At 46.4% G+C, this 19,601-nt stretch overlaps 1 protein-coding gene across 10 annotated transcripts in view; it reads left to right on the top strand.

The window, feature by feature from the left end:
- Window positions 1-18,984, top strand: part of DCLK2 (doublecortin like kinase 2) — a 157,997-nt gene extending 139,013 nt beyond the window's left edge. For 4 of the 10 annotated variants that reach the window (XM_012783733.3, XM_012783732.3, XM_012783730.3 and 1 more), the window contains 6 exons: window positions 3,206-3,339; window positions 3,761-3,838; window positions 10,627-10,723; window positions 11,308-11,388; window positions 12,484-12,600; window positions 17,581-18,984. In XM_012783733.3, the coding sequence (XP_012639187.2) occupies window positions 3,206-3,339; window positions 3,761-3,838; window positions 10,627-10,723; window positions 11,308-11,388; window positions 12,484-12,600; window positions 17,581-17,808 (735 nt within the window). In that variant the 3' untranslated portion in view covers window positions 17,809-18,984. The other 6 variants (XM_020280169.2, XM_020280168.2, XM_020280166.2 and 3 more) reach the window with 3 other exon arrangements.
- The last annotated feature ends 617 nt before the right edge of the window (window positions 18,985-19,601 follow it).

Here is a 19,601-nt window from a genome sequence, read left to right as displayed (position 1 = left end):
TCTTTTTTTTTTTTTTTTTTTTTATAAAAAAACCATGCTCTTGAATTTTTTTTTTTTTTTTAAACTAAATTTGAGATATGGTCTCACTCTGTTGCCCAGGCTGGTCTTGATCTCCTGGCCTCAAGCAATCTTCCCACCCCAGCCTCCCAAAGTTCTGGGATTACAGGCACGAGCCACAGTGTCTGGCTAACGTTAGTTTCTTAAAGCAATGCTGTGTATGTCTATCTATGTATACCTATCTATCTCTATGTAATTTTTTTTCCTGCTTTGAAGAGAATCTCCAGCTAAGATTTGAAATGTATTCTTATTATCTTTTACATATTTGCTAGCATTGGGGAGAGATGAATCAGATAAAATATTATTATTTCAGGCTTGTCTGCCTTTCCTTTTTGATGTTTAGCCAAGGAGTATTACTCTCTGGTACATAATTCAGCGATTATAGACTGTTCAGTCCCTTTCTATTTATGCTTCTGCATCTGACTCTGAATTCTTTATAGGGGATGTGAAAAATGGCACTTATGGGACTTCTGAGTAACTGACAACAACCCCTACCCCTAGGCATCTCTAAATTGAGTGTTTAAAATAAACACCATTTTTCAAAAATTGTACCTAATGAGAGTATTTTTAAGTAGCAGGAACAAAACAACAATGACATTAATAAAACTTTTTTTTTACTCTCATGGTACAGACATTTAGGAAATTGTGCTTATAATATTCTTATCACTGTAATTACTTACGGAATTTCTTTCTAAAGTCTGGGTTTCAGTGAATACATCATAAATTCTAACTGTAATCATATCAGATTGTTCTCGTTAATGTTTACATTAAACATTGTGGCATGACTAAAGATCTGGATTCTGTTACTTCAGGGTAAATCATTAATAGCTTTGACTATGTTTCAGCCGAATGTGGGCTGACTCAGTTATAAATATCTGAGAGGGACTCAAAACTTTCATCATTACTCCCGTGAAACTTTAAAGTCTTAGAGATGTGTGCTGGGGATGTGCATATTACATAGGAGTGGGAGAATTTATTAAAATATAGGGTGATAAATGTTGTCATACATCACAGGTACCGTCCCGTAAAGCTGGGGATCATCGGTGTGGGGGTCCGCTGGGGTTCTTGATGGCTGTTTCAATCACTCCCCTTCATTAAGTGCTGAACTAGTAGAGGACGTTAACATGCTTATCTTGAACAAAACCAAAAACATAATTTTATAAATTTTTCTTCTCCTTTAGTTAGTAGTGGTTGAGATAAAAATCTGATTCAGTTCATAGTAAAAAAAGCAAACTAAGTACATTTAAAGTATAAAAATAGAAAATGATATTACGTGAGTATAGACTAGGTTACTGCATTCTCTGAAATTCGGTGTTTTCAAAATGGACACTCAGTAGGCAAATAGATCGTACAAGCAAGGGAAGGATTACACGATCAAATCTGAATTATGCTGTCATATATACTTGTTTGCTTTCAGAACTTTCCATTTAGAATGTTATTTTCAGGCTTTTATCCTATAAAGGAAGTTTGCCTATATATAAAATCAACTTTTCATAATTATGGAATCAGTACATGTTTACTGTAAACATTTTGAAAACTAAAAATAAAGCAATCCTTTCTTTTTTACTTTTAATAACTTTGGTACCAATAAAGTAATTCTCAATACTACCACCTAGAGATAAACTTAACATTTTGGAATATTGTATTTTATATGTAAGTGAATATTCTTAATGCCATGTAATGTAGTGAATATTCCCCATATGATTAATATTATTTGAGAAGTGTTTATTAGTGACTACATAATATTTTATTATAGGCATATGCCATAATTTATTACGTCATTGCCCTGTTGGCCATTTATGTTGCTTTTAGTTTTTTTCGTGTGTTTTTGTTTAAGAGACCATAGTCTCACTCTGTTGCCCAGGCTGGAGTGCAGTGGCATGATCATAGCTAACTGCAGCCTTGAAATTCCTGAGCTCAAGTGATCCTCCAACCTTAGCCTCCCGAGTAGCTAGGACTACAGGCAGGTGCCACCACACCCAGCAAATTTTTTTATTTTTATTTTTTGTAGAGAAGGAATCTGGTTATGCTGCCTAGGCTGGTCTTGAACTCCTGGTCTGGAGTGATGATCCTCCTGCCTCAGCCTCCCACCATACCCCTCCTGCTTCCAGTTTTTAAGAGTTATAGATAAATTCTGAGATTGCCAGCCTCCATGTATAACCTTTGGGTACATCTCTATTCCCTTAGAATAAGTTTAGAAGTAGATTTGCTGGGTCAGAGGTTATATATGATCTTAAGAAATTTTATATATGTTGCTGAAATGCTTTCTAAAAAGGTTCTTCAATTTAAGCATAAACATTTGTATCTTCATCAGAATTTTTAAACCTTTCCCAATATGATATATCTGTAATCAACCAGTCCTTCCAGGAGATGGAAGGAACATTTTTTGAGGCTTATTCTGAGCTTTGTCTCATTTTATCTTCACCCCCACTTCATGAGGAAGGTGCTGATATTATCCCACTTCTCAGATGAACAGACGTGCTCAGAGAGGTTACGTGACTTTCAGAGGTCACACAACAGGAGACGAATGAAGTTGTTGTTTGAGCACAGGCTGTCTGATCCCAAATGCCATTTTCTTTCTAACCTTCCAAGGTTTTCCACTACATAATATTTCTATTTCCCACCATTGACCATGCAGTAAACAAGGCCCCGTTCCTGCTGCTGATTTTATTTTCTCCACTAAACATGGGAGTCTCTTGGAGAACACCTAGCGCTTTGGTGGGTATTTTGGTAAACAGCATTTCCTGGGCTCTCAAGTACCTCACACAGTAAACACTAAAGGAAATAAAGGGCAGTTTTCTACCTCCACATTTACACGCCTCTCTCAAGCACATCAGGTAAACGGCCGTCTGCAGCCTATTGACTACGTGAGCACCTGTGTTCCTTATGCTCCTCGGTAAGGAACTTGCTGCAAAGGTGGAAAATGCCGTCTTCTCTGAATTCCACACAGTTGCGCAAGATCTCAGAAGAGAAGAATTGACGCTTGGAAGCAACAGAGAGAAATCATGGTGTTAGTGTCACAAGGAGAGATTCCATTTGAGTTTAATAGTAAATGTATCTGCCTCCTTTCTGCTTAATTCCAAGGGCCGTGTTGCAGTTGTTGAGGGGAAAAAACCAAGTTCTCAGTGCCGGCTGGTTTGTGTTCCAGGTGTGTGAGTATCCCGACGGAACCAAGTCTTTGAAGCTGGGAGACTTCGGGCTCGCCACCGTGGTGGAAGGCCCTTTGTACACAGTCTGTGGCACACCAACTTACGTAGCTCCAGAAATCATTGCTGAAACTGGGTAAGACTCCGGGTGGTTTGGGGCAGTACTTTAACTTTGGTGGGAAAAGGTCTGCTTTTGTCACTGCTGCTGATGGCCGGTGGCTGCCGTGAAGGTGGGCGCTGGGAGGAAGAAGACTGTCACCGGCACCGTGGCATTGGCCTCAGGAACCGCCATTTGTACTTGTCTGGCCAAGAGGCCTAGACCTGGACTTTTGTCCCCAGGCTGCTCTTGAATATAGCAGTAGTCACCAAGACTGTGGTTGGGTTGGGAAAAGAACAGATGCCATTTTCCAATGGGTAATTGAATTCCTCTACATAAAATGAACAATTTGACACCAAAAAGACCCTTTTGGTCCTAACAGAGGCAATACATCAGTGCTGTGGAAGGTTCCTGGGGATTCATATCATTTCTTCCCTTCCCACCCACTTTGTCTTCCTAGCTATGGCCTGAAGGTGGACATCTGGGCCGCTGGTGTGATCACGTACATACTTCTCTGTGGATTCCCACCATTCCGCAGGTCAGTGGCCTTCGAGTGACCATATTTGAATTGTAAATTCTCTCGTTTTGGTCCAGAAGCAGACGCTGGACTACTGGCATTCAGGACCAGAAACTGGTTGGTCAGTAAAAATGTCAGGTAGAAATTATGTAGACATACCTTTCACTTTTTATATTAATTCACAACCTATTAATGTATATTCATTTATCATACTTTTGATGTGAGGCCAGGGCCTTTGCTTTCTATATGGTCTTTTGAGTTTCTTGTGGTCATTCTTTCTTTTTTTTTTTTTTTTTTTTGTGACAGAGTCTCGCTTTGTTGCCCAGGCTAGAGTGAGTGCCGTGGCGTCAGCCTAGCTCACAGCAACCTCAAACTCCTGGGCTCAAGTGATCCTTCTGCCTCAGCCTCCCGGGTAGCTGGGACTACAGGCATGAGCCACCATGCCCGGCTAATTTTTTTTTATATATATATCAGTTGGCCAATTAATTTCTTTCTATTGATAGTAGAGACGGGGTCTCGCTCTTGCTCAGGCTGGTTTTGAACTCCTGACCTCGAGCAATCCGCCCGCCTCGGCCTCCCAAGAGCTAGGATTACAGGCGTGAGCCACAGCGCCCGGCCTCTTTCTTAAAATATACCTGTCGTGTAGTGTCTGTGATTCCAGTTTTCTCAGTCTCTTTAAATGAGAGTAGGATTTAACAATCCTCGTGAAGCAATCTGAATACTTTTATCCAGATCCTTGATAGTTATCTCACTTACTTAATTTGACGACAGCTTTTTAAACTCAGTTTTATATAATGTTTCCAAAGAATTCAACTTTGTTCTCATGGAAACAGGAGCTTTTCCTTTTTAAATGCATTTTTATCAGTTCACAATATTTATGTAAGAAGTAGAATTACAGTAAATTACATTTGCTTGGTGTAAACAGGCCTGGGAACAGACTGACTCTTGGTAACCATATACCTCACCTGGTGGTGGGAGCAGAGGTGGCCACAGACAGCAGTCAAGGTGTGTTTGCTGGGGGTGAGGACACACTTACTAACCTCTCAATCCTGGTTCGGTGTGAGCAAGGGACATGGCCACAGCTCTTCTTTTGATCATTTTCATCTCCCCCCTCTGGAGCAAATGAATGACTTTGAAGCAGAGTTCATTTAAGGACGTATGGTTTTTTTTCTTAGTTTTGTCTTCATTTTAATTCTTTCCTAAGTTCCTTTTACAGCTGTTTGTTTAGAAGCTCCTATGTGCTAGGCACTATTCTAAGTGCTGAAAAGGAAGTGGTGGACAAAATAATCCCTGTGGTTGTGATTTGTTTTAGTCTGTTCAGGCTGCTATCATGAAATACCATAAATTGTGTGGCTTGTAAACAACATAAATTCTCACAGTTCTGGAGGCTGGAAAGTCCAATATCAAGGCACTAGCAGATTTGGTGTCTGGTGAGGGCCTACCTCCTGGTTCACAGACACCCATCTCCTGCTGTGACGTCACATAGTGGAAGGGCCAGGGAGATCTCTGGGGTCTTTTATAAGGGCATGGATCCACTCGTGAGGACTCTACCCTTATGACCTAATCACATCCCAAAGGCCCCGCCTCCTAACACCATAACATTGGGGGTCAGGTTTTAACATGAATTTTTGGGAGACACAAACATTCATTTCTATGGCATAGTGTTTATAGTGTTGCATTGGGTCAATAAGTGAAAGATAGTTTATCATCTTTTCCTCCCAACAGTTTAATTTTGGAAACTTTCAAACATACAGAAAAGTTGAAAGGTTTATCTTTTTTAAATTCTGCTTTTCAATTGAGTTGAACAATTTTTTTTATTGACATTGAAGTAAGCACAAGAATGACACAGGTTATGGTATAAATAAAGACACATTGCAAGAATGTTGATCAAGAAGAATCAACTGAGCATGAAGACATGCTTGGTTTAGGGCCAAAAATCACAGAAGGTTTAGCGAAGGATGTGGCATTTGAGTGGGACCCCAGTGGAGTTTTTACAGGTAGAAAGCTCTTTCCCTCTGGCTGTCTGCATCTTGGTCTTCCGTCAGGGTCATTGCCCAGCTGGGTTACACAGACTGTGGGACTATTGCACGTATCAGTTAGCTTTTGCTGCGTAACAAACTGCCCCGAAAGCTAGGCATGTAAAATGTTTCTGTGGATCAGTTAGGTGGTTCCTGTGACCTAGGCTGGCTCAGTGAGGCCTCTGTGGTCTAGTGTGGCCTCACTTGAACATCTGGTGGTTGACTCAGTGTCGGCTGGGACAACAGGGATAACTTGGCCATGAGCCTCTTGCCACTGGGCTATCCTGGGCTTCACAGGATAGTGGATGCAAGATTCCTGAAAGCAGCCAGAGAGGGCACTTCTACTGCTCAATCTCTGCTTGCCTCATGCTTGTTGATGTCTCCTTGACCAAATCAAGTCAGGTGGCAAAGCCTAGAGTGGGTGGGGGGAGGAAATAGACTGAGTGCAGGGAGGGAGGGAAATGATCCGTGGCCATGTTTACAGTCACACTGGGCCCTGGCTGGTTTCAGTGATGACCTGTTTTTGAATCAGTCAAATGTCGAAGGGCAGTGTGTTTTGAAAGCAGGTCATCCTGGGGCCAGTTATAGCCGATTTCCCTTCCCTGGCTAACCCAAGTGGAGATCAGTTGGAAAAGGGTATCCAGACCAGCCTTAGAGGAATGTGTGCTCACAACTCCCTCTAGTGTTTCCAGTTGCCAGTACAGCCTGAGAGTTTTTTCTTTGTTTTTCACTTTTTAGCAAAAGTGAAACTCAGATTGAACAATGTATTGATCATGGATTTCTACCCAAGGGGCAGTGGCTGCCTTTGTGGGATCTAGAGATAAGTTTGGCTAATCAAATGCGGTAAAGCTACGCTCTGAAACCAGCTGTCCTCATATGTTATCTTCAGAAGCAGGTCATAGAACTCTGGGTAGCTTACTTTCAAAATTTAAGAAAATACTTTCCCTTTTTCATACCATATTGTGATCAAAGAGAATCTACAGTGTTAAACACTAGCTCAGAAGCATCTTGGTGGCATACTGTGGCATTCTGGGTAGATTTTATAACCTCCTATAAAATAAAAATGCATATAGAAATTACAGAAGTAGTATTTAAGTGATGATAAACTATTTTATACCATAATTATTTTTCTACATGAATTTATATCAAAGTCCTTCAAACAAATATTTCAAAATATTTCCTTCATTATATACAAAAGACAACTTTAACCCAAATCTTTTAAACTAAAATTGTTATTTGGAATTTATAGTTTTAGCTTCTCTGACTGTAGCATCTATCATTCTTTCTTTCAGGCTCTTCAGGTTTTTATCTTCACTTGAAATGTGTTCTCCCTGTAGTCTTCTCATTCCACATCAGACTCATCATTACTCAAAAGGAGATTTGTTTTTCAGAGGCACTCAACATTTTAGTTGTTGCCTAAGCAAATATACTCTAGATCCACTGACAAAGAGTATTTATATGTATGACCACATTAAGATTTTTTTATATTTCTAACACACACACACACACACACACTCCTACCATAAGTGAAGTGTTTGGATTTGTGAAATAGCTTACATCATTTCCAGGTTACCTTTTCTGATCTTTAATGACTTGTCATTGAAAAGAGAGAGTATGTATATGCTTTTACTATTTTTCAGATTTTTCTCTTTTCTTTAAAAAAATTTTAATTATGGGTACATAATAGTTGTATATCTTCATAGGGTACATGTGATGTTTAGATACAGACATACACTGCAGATTGATCAAATTCAGGGTGATTGGGGTATCCATCACCTCTGGCATTTATCATTTGTGTTAGGAACATCCCAATTCCATTCTTTCAGTTATTTTAAAGTGTACCCTAACTTGTTGATTATAGTTACTTTGCTGTACTATCAAATATTGTTCACTCTAACTATATTTTTTCACCCACTGAGGTATGTTTTAATGGATAATTTTTAGACTTACAGCACCTTGCTCCAAGGGCTGTATTGCTTTAGAATTTAACAGTTCCCTAAAACATCTCAAGCCAGATTGTAGAGTAAAAATGTGATACAAACATTCAATGTAGATTTAATCAGAGTAGCTTTTCTCACATGACTACCAAGAAGGATAAATTACCTCTCACTTTGTGTTCTTCTCGTGCGGGCAGCCTCACTGGGACTGTCAGAGTTCTTGCGGTTCACAGCCGCGATCCTCCAGGGTCCCCTTCTGATTGCTGAGACACCCTAGGGTTTTGTTTGTTGACTCTCAGGATGTTTTGCCAAGAACCAACTGCTGCGAAGGACTGCTGTGGACACATTTCCAGCTTTTTAGCTATTTATTAACAAAACAAAAAAGCTGTATGGATTAACAAAATATAAGCTATTTGAGATTCCAGAAAAAAATAAAGGAGAGCTGAGTGGAATAACAGGGAGGGATGACCAAAAGGAACAATTCTGGAAATAGGTCATTTTGTATATCTTCGAATATTTTGGGGGTCCTCTGGTTTTCTAAAGGTTTCTGTCAAATCTCACTGTATGTTCTCAGATGTGTTCTTCCCTCATTCTGAAGGAGCGTTGAACTTAGTTCAGTCAGCAGGAGATAATAGTGAAAAGGAAAGCATTTTGACACCTAGAAAGAAATTTGTGCCCATTCCAAGAAAATTACTTTTCAAGGGTGCAGGGGGATCTCTTGGTTATCTGGCCTGACTTTTTGCCTCTTGACCAGACTCTGGGGACCAGCAGATGTCCATTTAGCTGGGCTTGCTTAAATGTCATGGCTATTCACAAAGCTCACAGACTATTCTTTTTAATAGAACAGCAATGAGGCAGCCACATACATCATCACACAGCCCTTGAATTTGTCTCTAGACACTATCTTAAAGGACCTGTTTCTAGGGATACCACACTTACTCTTCTTCCTCTTTGAGGGGGTTGGTAGAAAAACCCTGAAGGCTGAGTGGAGAAATTCCAAGAAGTGTTGCACACTTACCAAGTAATACTCAACTTCTGCTCCTGGATTTTTTTTTTTTTTTTTTTAGTGTATTATGGGGGTACAAATGTTAAAGTTACATATATTACCCATGCCCCCTTCCCCCCTCGAGTAAGAGCTTCAAGCATGTCCATCCCCCAAACGTTGCACATCTTACTCGTTTTGGTTGTATATACCCATCCCCTCCTCCCCCCTCCCACCCTCCCGACACCTGATAAATGTTACTCCTATATGTCCACTTAGGTGTTGATCCGTTAATACCAATTTGCTGGTGAGTACATGTGGTGCTTGTTTTTCCATTCTTGAGATACTTAGTAGAATGGGTTCCAGCTTTATCCAGGAATATACAAGAGGTGCTATATCACCGTTGTTTCTTAAAGCTGAATAGTACTCCATGGTATACATACACCACATTTTATTAATCCACTCATGAATTGATGGGCACTTGGGTTGTTTCCACTGCTTCTGGATTTTGAACTTGACTCCAGTAGCCCATTAGGAGCTTTCCACAAGGGCCTCATAATGGCCTGGGAAGCTAACGACATTGTTCCTCACTCTGGCCATAGATGCGCCCGCCAGGTGAGGGGGGTCTCTGTGGCTGTGGAGGTGAAGTTGAGTAGGAGGCTGGGGACAGCTTCCCAGTGGTGTTTTCACGTTTCCGTGGCACCTTCCATCAAAGTCCAGTTGTCATTTACTCATCAGGCACCAAATGTGTGTAAGTGTCCCTCTGAGGGTGGGACAGTCAGACGCGGGCTGGGGAGGGATGCCCCCCTCTATGAGTGGCTGAGAGGGGTTCGTCTCCGCCTGTGCAGTTCCAGTTGGGCTGGGCTCCTGCTCTCAGATTGCGCTTCAGTGAAAGTCAGGTTCTCGTGATGAACTGATTACTGCACGAATGGTTTATCCAGATTCTGAACTCCTTGTGACTTTTTCATACATTGGCTGTTTCTCTATCTTTGGCTGTTTCACTGGAAAAGTAGAAAAAGGAAGGGCAAGTAGATCTGGCTCAGATTTGCTGCTTTTCCATTCTTGTTGCCATGAGAGATTAAGTGAGGGCAGATGCTGATTTTTTTTTCCCCCTGAAATAAGGATTTCCATTATTTGTGGATTCCATTTTTTTTCTTAAGGTTTTTTTAATTGCAGTAAATACACATAACATAACATTTACTTATTTATTTATTTTAGAGACAGGGTCTCACTCTGTCACCTAGGCTGGAGTACAGTGGTGTGATCATAGCTCATTTCAGCCTCAAACTCCTGTGCTGAAATGATCCTCCTGCCTCAGCCTCCCAAGTAGCTGGGACTATAGGCCTGTGCCACCAAGCTTGGCTAATTTTTAAAATTTTTTTGTAGAGATAGTATCTCACTGTGTTACCCTGGCCTGGCCTCAAGCAATCCTCCCGCCTCAGCCTCCCAAAGTACTAGGACTACAGGCATGAGCCATTGTGCCCAGCCAAAATTTATCTTTTAAAAAAATTTTTAAGTGTACTGTACAGTAGCCTAGGTTATATTCACATTGTTGTACAACCATCACCACCATCCATCTCCAGAACTTTTTCATCTTCCCAAACTGAAACTCTGTGTTCCTTAAACAAATTTCTTGAATCACCCTCTCTGTCTCCATCTTTCTGCCTGAGTCCCAGGCCTATGGAAATGTTTTTGAGTTCATTGTCTAAAAGGAAAAGTTCGCCATCAGAAATGCAATTGAGATACACAAATAAAACAGGAAACGTTCAAATCAGAGACTGGATGCCTTTCCCCATTGGTTCCCACAAGCATTTTGTTGAAAACCTGTGTGGTGACTTTGACTTTTCTTCCATTTCTTTGTCGCTGGCTTAGTGAGAACAATCTCCAGGAAGATCTCTTTGACCAGATCTTGGCCGGGAAGCTGGAGTTTCCAGCCCCCTACTGGGATAACATCACAGACTCTGCCAAGGTACCCTCTAGGCCTGTTTCTCTGGGTTGTGTTACGTTGTGGAGTCCTCGTCCACCAATGTGGTTGCAGCGGCTCTCGGGAGGGAACTCCGGGGGCTTCCCTCCCCCCTTCACGTGTGGTCTCTGAAGTTCTCAACCAAATCCTGAAAGCTGGACCGGTTGGCCCTGCCAGCCTCCCATGCTGTCTCAGCTCTCAGCACTCGTTCTTGCACTTATTCAAGAAATATGTGTTGGGCACCCCTCAGAATATGGGAACAAACCCATGAGACACACTGAATTGCCAACAGGAAAAATGCTGCAGTTTTACACTGCAGGATGAGAATAATGACCAGAACTCTCTGGAGAGAACGTCTTGGTTTCACGTGGACTCAGGAGAGACCTTCTCTTTCTCTCTCTGCTGCTCACGTAGGCAGTGCCTCGCATGGGTGCTGGGAGTGTAGGTGGTAATAGCGTTTATAAGTTCGAATGGTTGAGCAGCTGTGTTGGCTGTTTTTTTATTTTGAAGAGCTTGGTGTAAACTGAGATTTCTGTATTTATGCTGGAATTACCTCCTTTCTCCTCCTCTGTGGTCTTATTTGTTTTTAGGAATTAATCAGTCAAATGCTTCAGGTAAACGTCGAAGCTCGGTGTACCGCGGGACAGATCCTGAGTCACCCCTGGGTGTCAGTAAGTACCCACATTCCCAGGGAAAGGGCGTCCGTGTGTTCTGTGGCCAGCGGCGTGGCTGCTCCCTGCGGTTTTTGCACATGCAAAGTTCCGCGTCTCAGTTCTGTGGTGGACGAAATGCCTGTCTTTCCTGATGAGCGAGTAGCGTGAAGATGGCTCTCTGGGAGAAAGCAGTTGGCACCAGAGTCCCAGTCTTAGATCCTGCTCTGTGAGTAACCTGGGCAAGTCACTGTCACTTTCTGGGCACCAGTTTCCTTATCTGCAAAACGAAGGAGTTGGCCCTGAGGCTCTTTAAAGAGCTTTCAGCTCTCGCCTTCTGTAGTTCTGGTGTTTGAGAGTTTTGGGGTTTTGCCCTGCAGGTGAGCACGTTTCAGACTCCGATCTCTGCCATCACGGCCTAGGCTGGGCACGTGGGGAGCCGGCAGACTTCTCTCTGGGCGTGGGCAGTACCTGAGGGTGGAGGGTGAACGCGGTGCACTGAGTGGCCGCTGTGGGAGAGTCTGCACTTCCCTCTTGTCCTGGAGGGTGTGGGACAGCGGAGTTAATTCCCTTAGCCAAGGGCCTTTTTTGACCTAGGGGGGGATCCCTGTGCACCTCCACTGCCCCCCACATCCTGCCCTCTGGGTGCACCCTCTGTGCGCCCCGCCTGCTGCTCTCCTTGGTTTTGGACCAAGTGGCTGAGATGCCACATTTCTTTATGAGCAGTAAAGACTGGCAGCCAAATGAATTTTTGATTCAAATAATAAACTGTTGGTTGATTTTGATGTTTTCACGGGAGGGAACACACTAAGTTGTGTGCCTTGGCGGGAGGTCTCAGAAGCGTAAAGACTGTCCTCCTCTGAGCCGCTGGAGACCTGGGCGTCTCCTTGGCCTGCTGCAGTCCCGAGGGGTGCAGTGAATGGCGCCGGGTCCTTCTGAGGGCGCGACCTTGCTGCGTGACAGTAATTGTTTTTGAAAGATCATTGTTCCCCTAATCCTGTAGCTGAGACGGGCCCATTTGGGAAGAGGTCAGGGCGGGGGTGACTGTTAAGGGAAAGACAACTTTTAAAGGTGAGGATCAAAAATCATCGCATTTGATTCTTTTCTTTCCCGCAGGACGATGCCTCCCAGGAGAATAATATGCAAGCGGAGGTAACAGGTAAACTAAAACAGCACTTTAATAATGCGCTCCCCAAACAGAACAGCACCACCACTGGGGTCTCCGTCATCATGGTGAGTGGGACGCGTGGTTCTGCTGTGGGAGCCGCAGTGTGTGGCCCGACTGCTGAGCCGACACTGAATCCTTTCAGTTCAGTGGCCGAGAGCTGCTCTCGCATGGAAGTTGGTAGCTTCCATGTTCCTGTTTTCACGGACGGGGGGCTGGCACGTGGAGGGCGCTTGCCTGGCCTCGCGCGGGGGCCAGCAAGGCCAGTCCCGAGGCCGGGCGTCGCGCCACGCCTGGTTCAAGGCCTCCGAGGCAGCTGCTTCCACTCCCGCCTCCGCTTTCTCATCCAGAGAGAGAGTCTTGAGCCCGGGTGGGATTTTACAGTATAGGGAAATAACTCCCTGCCTACTCCAGGCTTCAAAAACAAATTATTTGAGAGATGAATTACTCTTTCCGACTTGGGAAAAGAAACAGCCAAAGTTAAACAAATTTTGTTAAAAAAAAAAAAAAGTCAGTGTTTTGTAAAAGACAGTTTGGGAGTTTTTATAAGTACAGAACAAGTAAAAAAAATTAGTTTTTTCAGTGTTGGTAAAATTTTACGAGAAGTCAGTAACAACGATGGGCATAGTTTTTCAGCCCTTTCTTTTTCTAAAATGTTTTTTTATAAAGCAGCTTATCTAAATACATAAACACAATAAACTAAAATGAAAAGTTACGTTAAGTGAAACAAAAGGAAAATGGGGCAGAAAAAAACAAAATCGAGACGGAAGTGAGGCCGGCATACCCCACCCCGCTGTCCGGGCCGGGGCACTTGCGGGCTTGGGGAGCCCGAGCATCCTCCCGCCCTCTGTCCTCCCCGCCCCACTCCCAGCGGCAGGCGTGGGGCTGCCTTCCAGAGCCACGGAGTCCACTCTCTAAGGTGTGACGGGTGCCCGAGTGCCTACTTTTTGGCCTCCCAACGCCACTGGGTTCTGACAGCTGGGGACGGGCCATCTCCACAGCCCAGGACGGGCCTGTCACCCTCTGGGAAAGGGTCTGTTTCCCGCCCAACCAGAGGAAGAACAGCTGCTTATTCTCACAGAATAAGAGTTCTCCAGAACCTTATCTAGGAAGATGCGGGGTCCAGATGGACGCGGAAGGGAGGCCACACGCCTGCACACACCACCCACACACCCCCAGCCCCGCGGATGTGAAACGCCCTGCCGTGTTTGCTGAGCGTCCTCCGCGTTCTTGGCACCTGCTGGTTTGGCTGTATTTATTTGGTGGCCGTCCCCACCCCCAGCTGCACCCCCGTCAGAAACTGTGCTCCCCCTCTCCCTCCCCAGACAAAGTCTGAGTTTGCAAACTGGCTGTTTTGACGGCCTGCAGGACTTTGGGGGTGCTCCATGCCAGAATGAGGGGAAGGCTCTTGAGTTGTGGTTTTTCCTAGCATTTTAGCAGTGTTTTGCTGAGAGCCTGCGAAGTCAGACTTGTCACAGAATTACAGCCTAAACACTTTGAAAAGAACCATCTTGATTGAGTCCCCAGCATGAGAACAGTTTTGAGTGGTTCCCTCAGGAGAGCTAGCCCTGATGGATGGGATGCGTGGTGTGCAGCCCGGCCACGCACTGTCGTGAGGCAGCTTCTGGAAACATTTAGAAAAATAAAACATAAAAAATTGATGTATTCAATGTGTAATGAAAAACCTTAAGAGAGATTTGTTGGATCCAAATGTATGAACTGTATTAATTAAGCTCATAGTCTTTTGAGAGGGAGACCCTTCACAGCCCTGTGACTGGGGCTTAGGAGAGATTTCGGTGACTTGTAAGGGAGTCATTGCCTGGGCCATCTTCCGATTCCGGGGGCTCAGATGGGAATCGGTGGCCGAAAGCCTGGGCCCAGCCTCCTTACGACTGGCTCTTGGCAGAGGTTCTAGAATGACCGGCCGTTCTACCTTATGGCCCAGCGTGAGCTCTGTTCTGGGTAAGGACACTTAGCTCCCTCAGACAGACCCACGCGGTACAGTTTACAGGCAGCATTTGGCACTTGCTGGGGAAGGAGTTCAGCAGCCGAATGCCAAACCCCTGGGCTTTAACAGGGCGTTTGTATGAATGAACAACCCTTATTTGTAATTCCAGTGGTGATCGTAAAAGTTGCCTGTTGACGTGTGTCCGGCTGTCATTTTGCGCATGTCGGCAGGGTCCCTCTAACCCCACGTTCCCTACACAACTCTGCAGGCGGTTAGCTCTGAGGACCTGCTGAATGTCACTGTCACATTCAGTTCCCAAGGGAGATATCGGCACAGCTGGGCTCTGGCGGTGCCCGTTCTCCATGGCCAAAAAGCCGCCTGTGACTTGTGGCTTGTCTCCAGAAGCGTGGCGGGGGGAGGGGCCCCCTGCTGCTCCTCACCCACCTCGGGACCCGTCCGGGCATGGTTGTGTGGGGGAAGCTTGTGGCGCTGCTGTGTTGTCATCCTCATCCTCCTCACCATTACTGTGTGTCCTTGGGAACAGTTTTAAATGTTTTTATATTAAAAATAACCTCAAAATGACTCTTCCCTGGTATTCATATGTCCTCATAACTAGAGTAGGTGGGGCCAGTATGGTTTCCTGCAGATACTGATAAGAGTGGACATAGCGTATGGATGTTTTGAGGTTGAACCGTCAACTACGGTGTCACTGACAGGTGGAACCCTCCCTGCCTGCCGTCACCACAGTGTTCTTGCACAGTGGAGGCCTGAGGCTGCAGTGACAAAATTATAGGCTAGGAATTGGCAAATAAAGGTGAAACGAAGTTGAGTTGATGCCGTTATCTGCATTTTATTTGACAGTTTGATTTGACAGTTTGAGAGACAACCTCAGAGTTTCGTTCTTTACCCAGTTGAGACAATGGGGAATCCCGCAGCAGAATCCTGGTATTGAACGTGCTGCGCTTAATCAGAGCCACTCCTAACCCGGGCTGCATGCTTGTCTCAGAGCTCTGACGCCACCCGCCAGCTCTTAGCTCCTTCCTGGCGCGGGTCTCCTGTCCCTACTGACGTCCTTTCCGCCAGCCAAGCGCGGCCCCTGGAAAACTTTCCTTTAAAACGTCTCAGCTTGCCCCGCTGCCTGCCTTCCCAGACCAGAGGCTGGCCAGGGCGCAGGAGGAGGATTCCAGTAGTTCTCCTGCTAAGAGCCGTTTTCCACTTCGGTGGGAAAAGCATCTTTTTGTGCATGACAGCATAAGACGGGTGCCTTTGGGAAGGCTTTTGCTCTCTTTCTCCTACTGTATCTCCAAAGATGAATTTTTGGTCAATTAGATAGTATACTGTCAGCCGGCCTTTGAGATAAGAGAAGATAACTTTATTGGATGAAGTTTGGGTTTCAGAGAGGCCTCGTGGTTTGGGATCACACTTCATTTTCTTTGACTGTCCTTAGCATGCTGGGTGGCTCCTTTGTCTATCCCGGTGGGCTCATGCCAGCCTCAGACACCGCAGGCAGGAGGCCACCTTGTGGCAGGAAAGGGAACAGTGACAGAGTGCCACTCGGCATCTTTCAGTGCAGGTTCTCCTGGACTGCTTGCTGCACTCGGGGACGAGGCTTCCTTTTAGGGGGAAATTGGGGAACGATCTGGGTTTCTTTCCTTAATGTAAGATAGACAAAACTGTTTCACTCATGTTGCTTCTGTTTAAAGTAAGTCTAGTTTCTGTCCCCGCTTCTCTCCTGCCTTCTCTCGCCTCTCCCGCCGCCTGCATTGCTTCTCTCTGACTAGGTCCAAGGCGACGGTATGTACTAACTGCACTGCCATGCTTCCTTCTGCCGCACACGTACGTGTTCTCCGGACGGGAAGAGGAAAGGAGAAATAACGGGGGGGGGGGGGATTGCTGTTTTCTTCTGCCCGGGAGACGTTTTGTGGTAGAAAACACCGTGCTGCCTCTGTTTCCTGTGTAGGGGGGTGGAGGTGGCCCCTGTGGGACTAGGAGCTTGGAAACCGAGCTCCTGACTGGGTTTTTCCACAGTTACCTCTTCCCCAGGTAATCAGAGTTGGCCTTGGAAATCGCTCGGTGTTCAGCTTGAGCTTGGCAGGGCCCGTGGAGAACTCCCGTTTTATAGTTGGCACCAAGTGCCCTGAGGGCTGCCACACAAGTCGCTCTGAGGAAGCCCTGTCGTTTATTCTTTCTCCAGATTCTTTTTTTTTTTTTTTTTTTGGTCAAAGTACTGAAAGAACCTATAGTACATTTTCCCCCAGGGTAGTTAGATTACAGAATGCCCCCAGACCATCCTCCCTTTTAGCTGAAGGTGCCGGAGAACTGCAGTTTCCCTCATATTTGGAAAAGCCAGGGAGATGGCAGCTCGATGGGTTTCACGGGACAGGCAAGAAATGCTCCAAGAAGGACAAAAGAGGACGCGGTTTCACTTCCCAGTCCAGGGTCAGAAAGCCAGGGTCATTTCCTCACACTTGGGTGGAGTTCTCTGCTCCCTGAGGAGTTGAGCAGATTGGAAACTTCCAGGTGTGTCAGGTCACAGACGCTTCCTTCTCGTGGAGGGAAGAGTGGCAGAGGCCGTAGGGGATCCACACGTGGGCAGTGTGGCTGCATCTTGGATTCCTGGGCCTGTTATAGATGACACAGCCACTGGGTTGTGAGGGTGTTACTTATTTATATGACATACGAGTGGCTTTTCAATCCGTAACAGAGAAGTTTCTTCAGAAAAGTGAACGTTAAGGACTGACCACCTTCGTAGGGTTTGCTGTTGTCCCAGGATTCTCTCGAGCTTCAGTCCGGGCAAGGGCAGAGCAGTCAGAGCTCGGGCGCAGCGCAGGGCTAGAGAGGACAGCTGCCACCAACTTGCATTTTTCCTGGGCTATGGGGCCCCGATCACGGCAGGAGCAGAGGCCGAGGTCAGCCTCTTCCCCGGGGCTGGGTACCCTAAACCATTGCTTTTCTTTAAGGCTTCCCTTTAGAAGCTCGATGTTATTTCTCCTCTTCTGTTTCTGAGTCCCGTGCATGCTCTTTCGTGCTCTCTGCTCGTGGTAGCTGTGACCCGAGGCTGGGCCTGGGTAACGTGTTGTCTCTACTGGTTTCTCCTCAGAACACGGCTCTAGATAAGGAGGGGCAGATTTTCTGCAGTAAGCACTGTCACGACAGCAGCAGACCTGGGACGGAGCAGATCTCTCCAGTTCCTCCCTCGGCCGAGGAGACCCCTGTGTCTGGGGTGGCAGCCCTGGCCGCTGCCCCTCCGGAATCTCCCACACCCCCCTGTCCTCCTGCTGCCACCGGCTGTGAGCGGGCAGGGACCTGGCGCCGCCACCGAGACTGAGCCTTTTGCAGACAGGCCAAGCCGCCGCCACGCCAGGGAGCCCACTCTTCCGCCGGCCTGGCCGCGCCGCCCTCGTGAAAGGGCCTTTCTCTCCTGACTGTGAGTTGTTGGCCTCCGCCACCGGCTGCCTGGGAGCAGGAGCCGGGCGTCCCGGAGCCCGGTGCCGGGAGCTTGGCCTCGTCTGGTGCTGGACTCTGCCCTCTAGTTCCTGGAGGTGTCACGGGCCGTGTCAGCTTTGCTGACAGATACTTGGAGTGACTCGTTTTAAGCCATCCCTGCTTTCGGTTCAGTGGACGTTTTACAGCTACACCAGGAGAATGTGCAACTTGTACCCAGCATCAAATGGGTTTTTATAGAAACACTTTGGATGAACCAAGATCTCTCCCTTATTTAAGTTAACAGAGAGTGCTCCTTTTTGGGTTTTTTTGGTTTTTTTTTTTTTTTTTTTTTTCAAAAGACTTAGAACTGCATTTGTCCCTTTTGTGGGAGCCCTGTGAGCGGTGATGTGACACCCTGGTCTGCTGAGGGCGGGTACAGGGACTGGCTTTCCAATAGAAGAAACGGACACTGAAGAGGACAATCTGGCTGCTGGACCCCGATTCCAGACTGCGAGACGTGCTTTTGATGCCCGTGAAGCAGCACGGCCATTGGGCTGGGGCGCTGGGCTCGCCTGAGACGACACTGGGTATTTATCTGTACACAGACTGCCGGAGAAGGTCACTTCTCCCCGGGGCATCTTGTGTTTTCCCCAGTTCTTCCCGCAGTGTGTTAGGAGATCCTGACAAAGTTGCCTTCTGGGTTTCCAGCGCGGGGCTTCTGCCTCAGCCAGCTGCGGGCGCGGCAGCAGGGACACCCCCGTGCCTCTCGCCATCTGCTTTCCATGCGGAGCAGGGGCTGCAAACCACGAGGGAGGAAACCTGCCCGAGGCACGGCCAGGACTGGGGCGGGAAGGTGCTCCCCGGACATCCTCTGTAACCTCTGGAAGGCTGCTGGCAGTTTTTCCTTTTTGTGCATCACCCTGCTCTTTTTAATGATTGTACATAATCGGTGTATTTGTTTTATGTAATGCTCATCTTCTGAACTGGTGGGCCCTTAGAGTTCCTTCCGATTGTTAGATTTTGCCTTTTACAAGTGTACCCAACCTGCAATAAACTTTTCCCCCTTGAGAAAAGGTAATCGGGGATGGGCAAAGGTTTTCTGTGTCGTCGTCTTGCAAAGGGTGTGTGTGTGATCACAGCTCGCCTCCCTGGCCCAGGTTCCGGCAGGTGCCAGCGTCTGATTTTGCAGTCTCGGGGCCACCAGGGGGAAAGAGAAGGCTTGGGAAAGAACGCACAGAGATGTGTCTTGGTTGAAGCACGTTTGATTGAGGTGCACAAACTCACTCCACAAAAGCTCAAGAGCAAATAGGGTTATTAGTGTACACCAGAAGGCTCTTAGGGAGCCAACAGCGGGCAGTTAGAAAATGGGGAGTCAGGGCGGCTGCTCCCCCGTGTCTCCCTGTCTCTGTCTCACAGTTTGTGCGGTCTCCTGTCTCTGCTTTTTTCAGTCCTAACAAGCTACAGCTTGCTTTGCGAGGCGCTCGGTTTCTGTCCCCTCGTAAGGTCCGCTTGCCTGTGGGTCGGGTTACTCTGGTACTGCCTCTGTCCCCAACTTCTCAAGGCTTTACAGCGCTAGAGCTCGAAACCATCCAGCGTGGCTCTGGATCTCCTGGTCTGGAGAGTGGAAGGAATGAAGGGACTTGATGGGCCAGGCAGTGCGGTGACGTTTGGGTTGGTGCTGAGCCCCGATCCGGT

This window comes from Microcebus murinus, chromosome 15, assembly GCF_040939455.1.
Source record: "Microcebus murinus isolate Inina chromosome 15, M.murinus_Inina_mat1.0, whole genome shotgun sequence".
In the NCBI taxonomy this organism is placed as follows: domain Eukaryota; kingdom Metazoa; phylum Chordata; class Mammalia; order Primates; family Cheirogaleidae; genus Microcebus; species Microcebus murinus.
The sequence above is the reverse complement of the archived record's forward strand: the minus strand, read 5'-3'. Positions and strand labels throughout refer to the sequence as shown.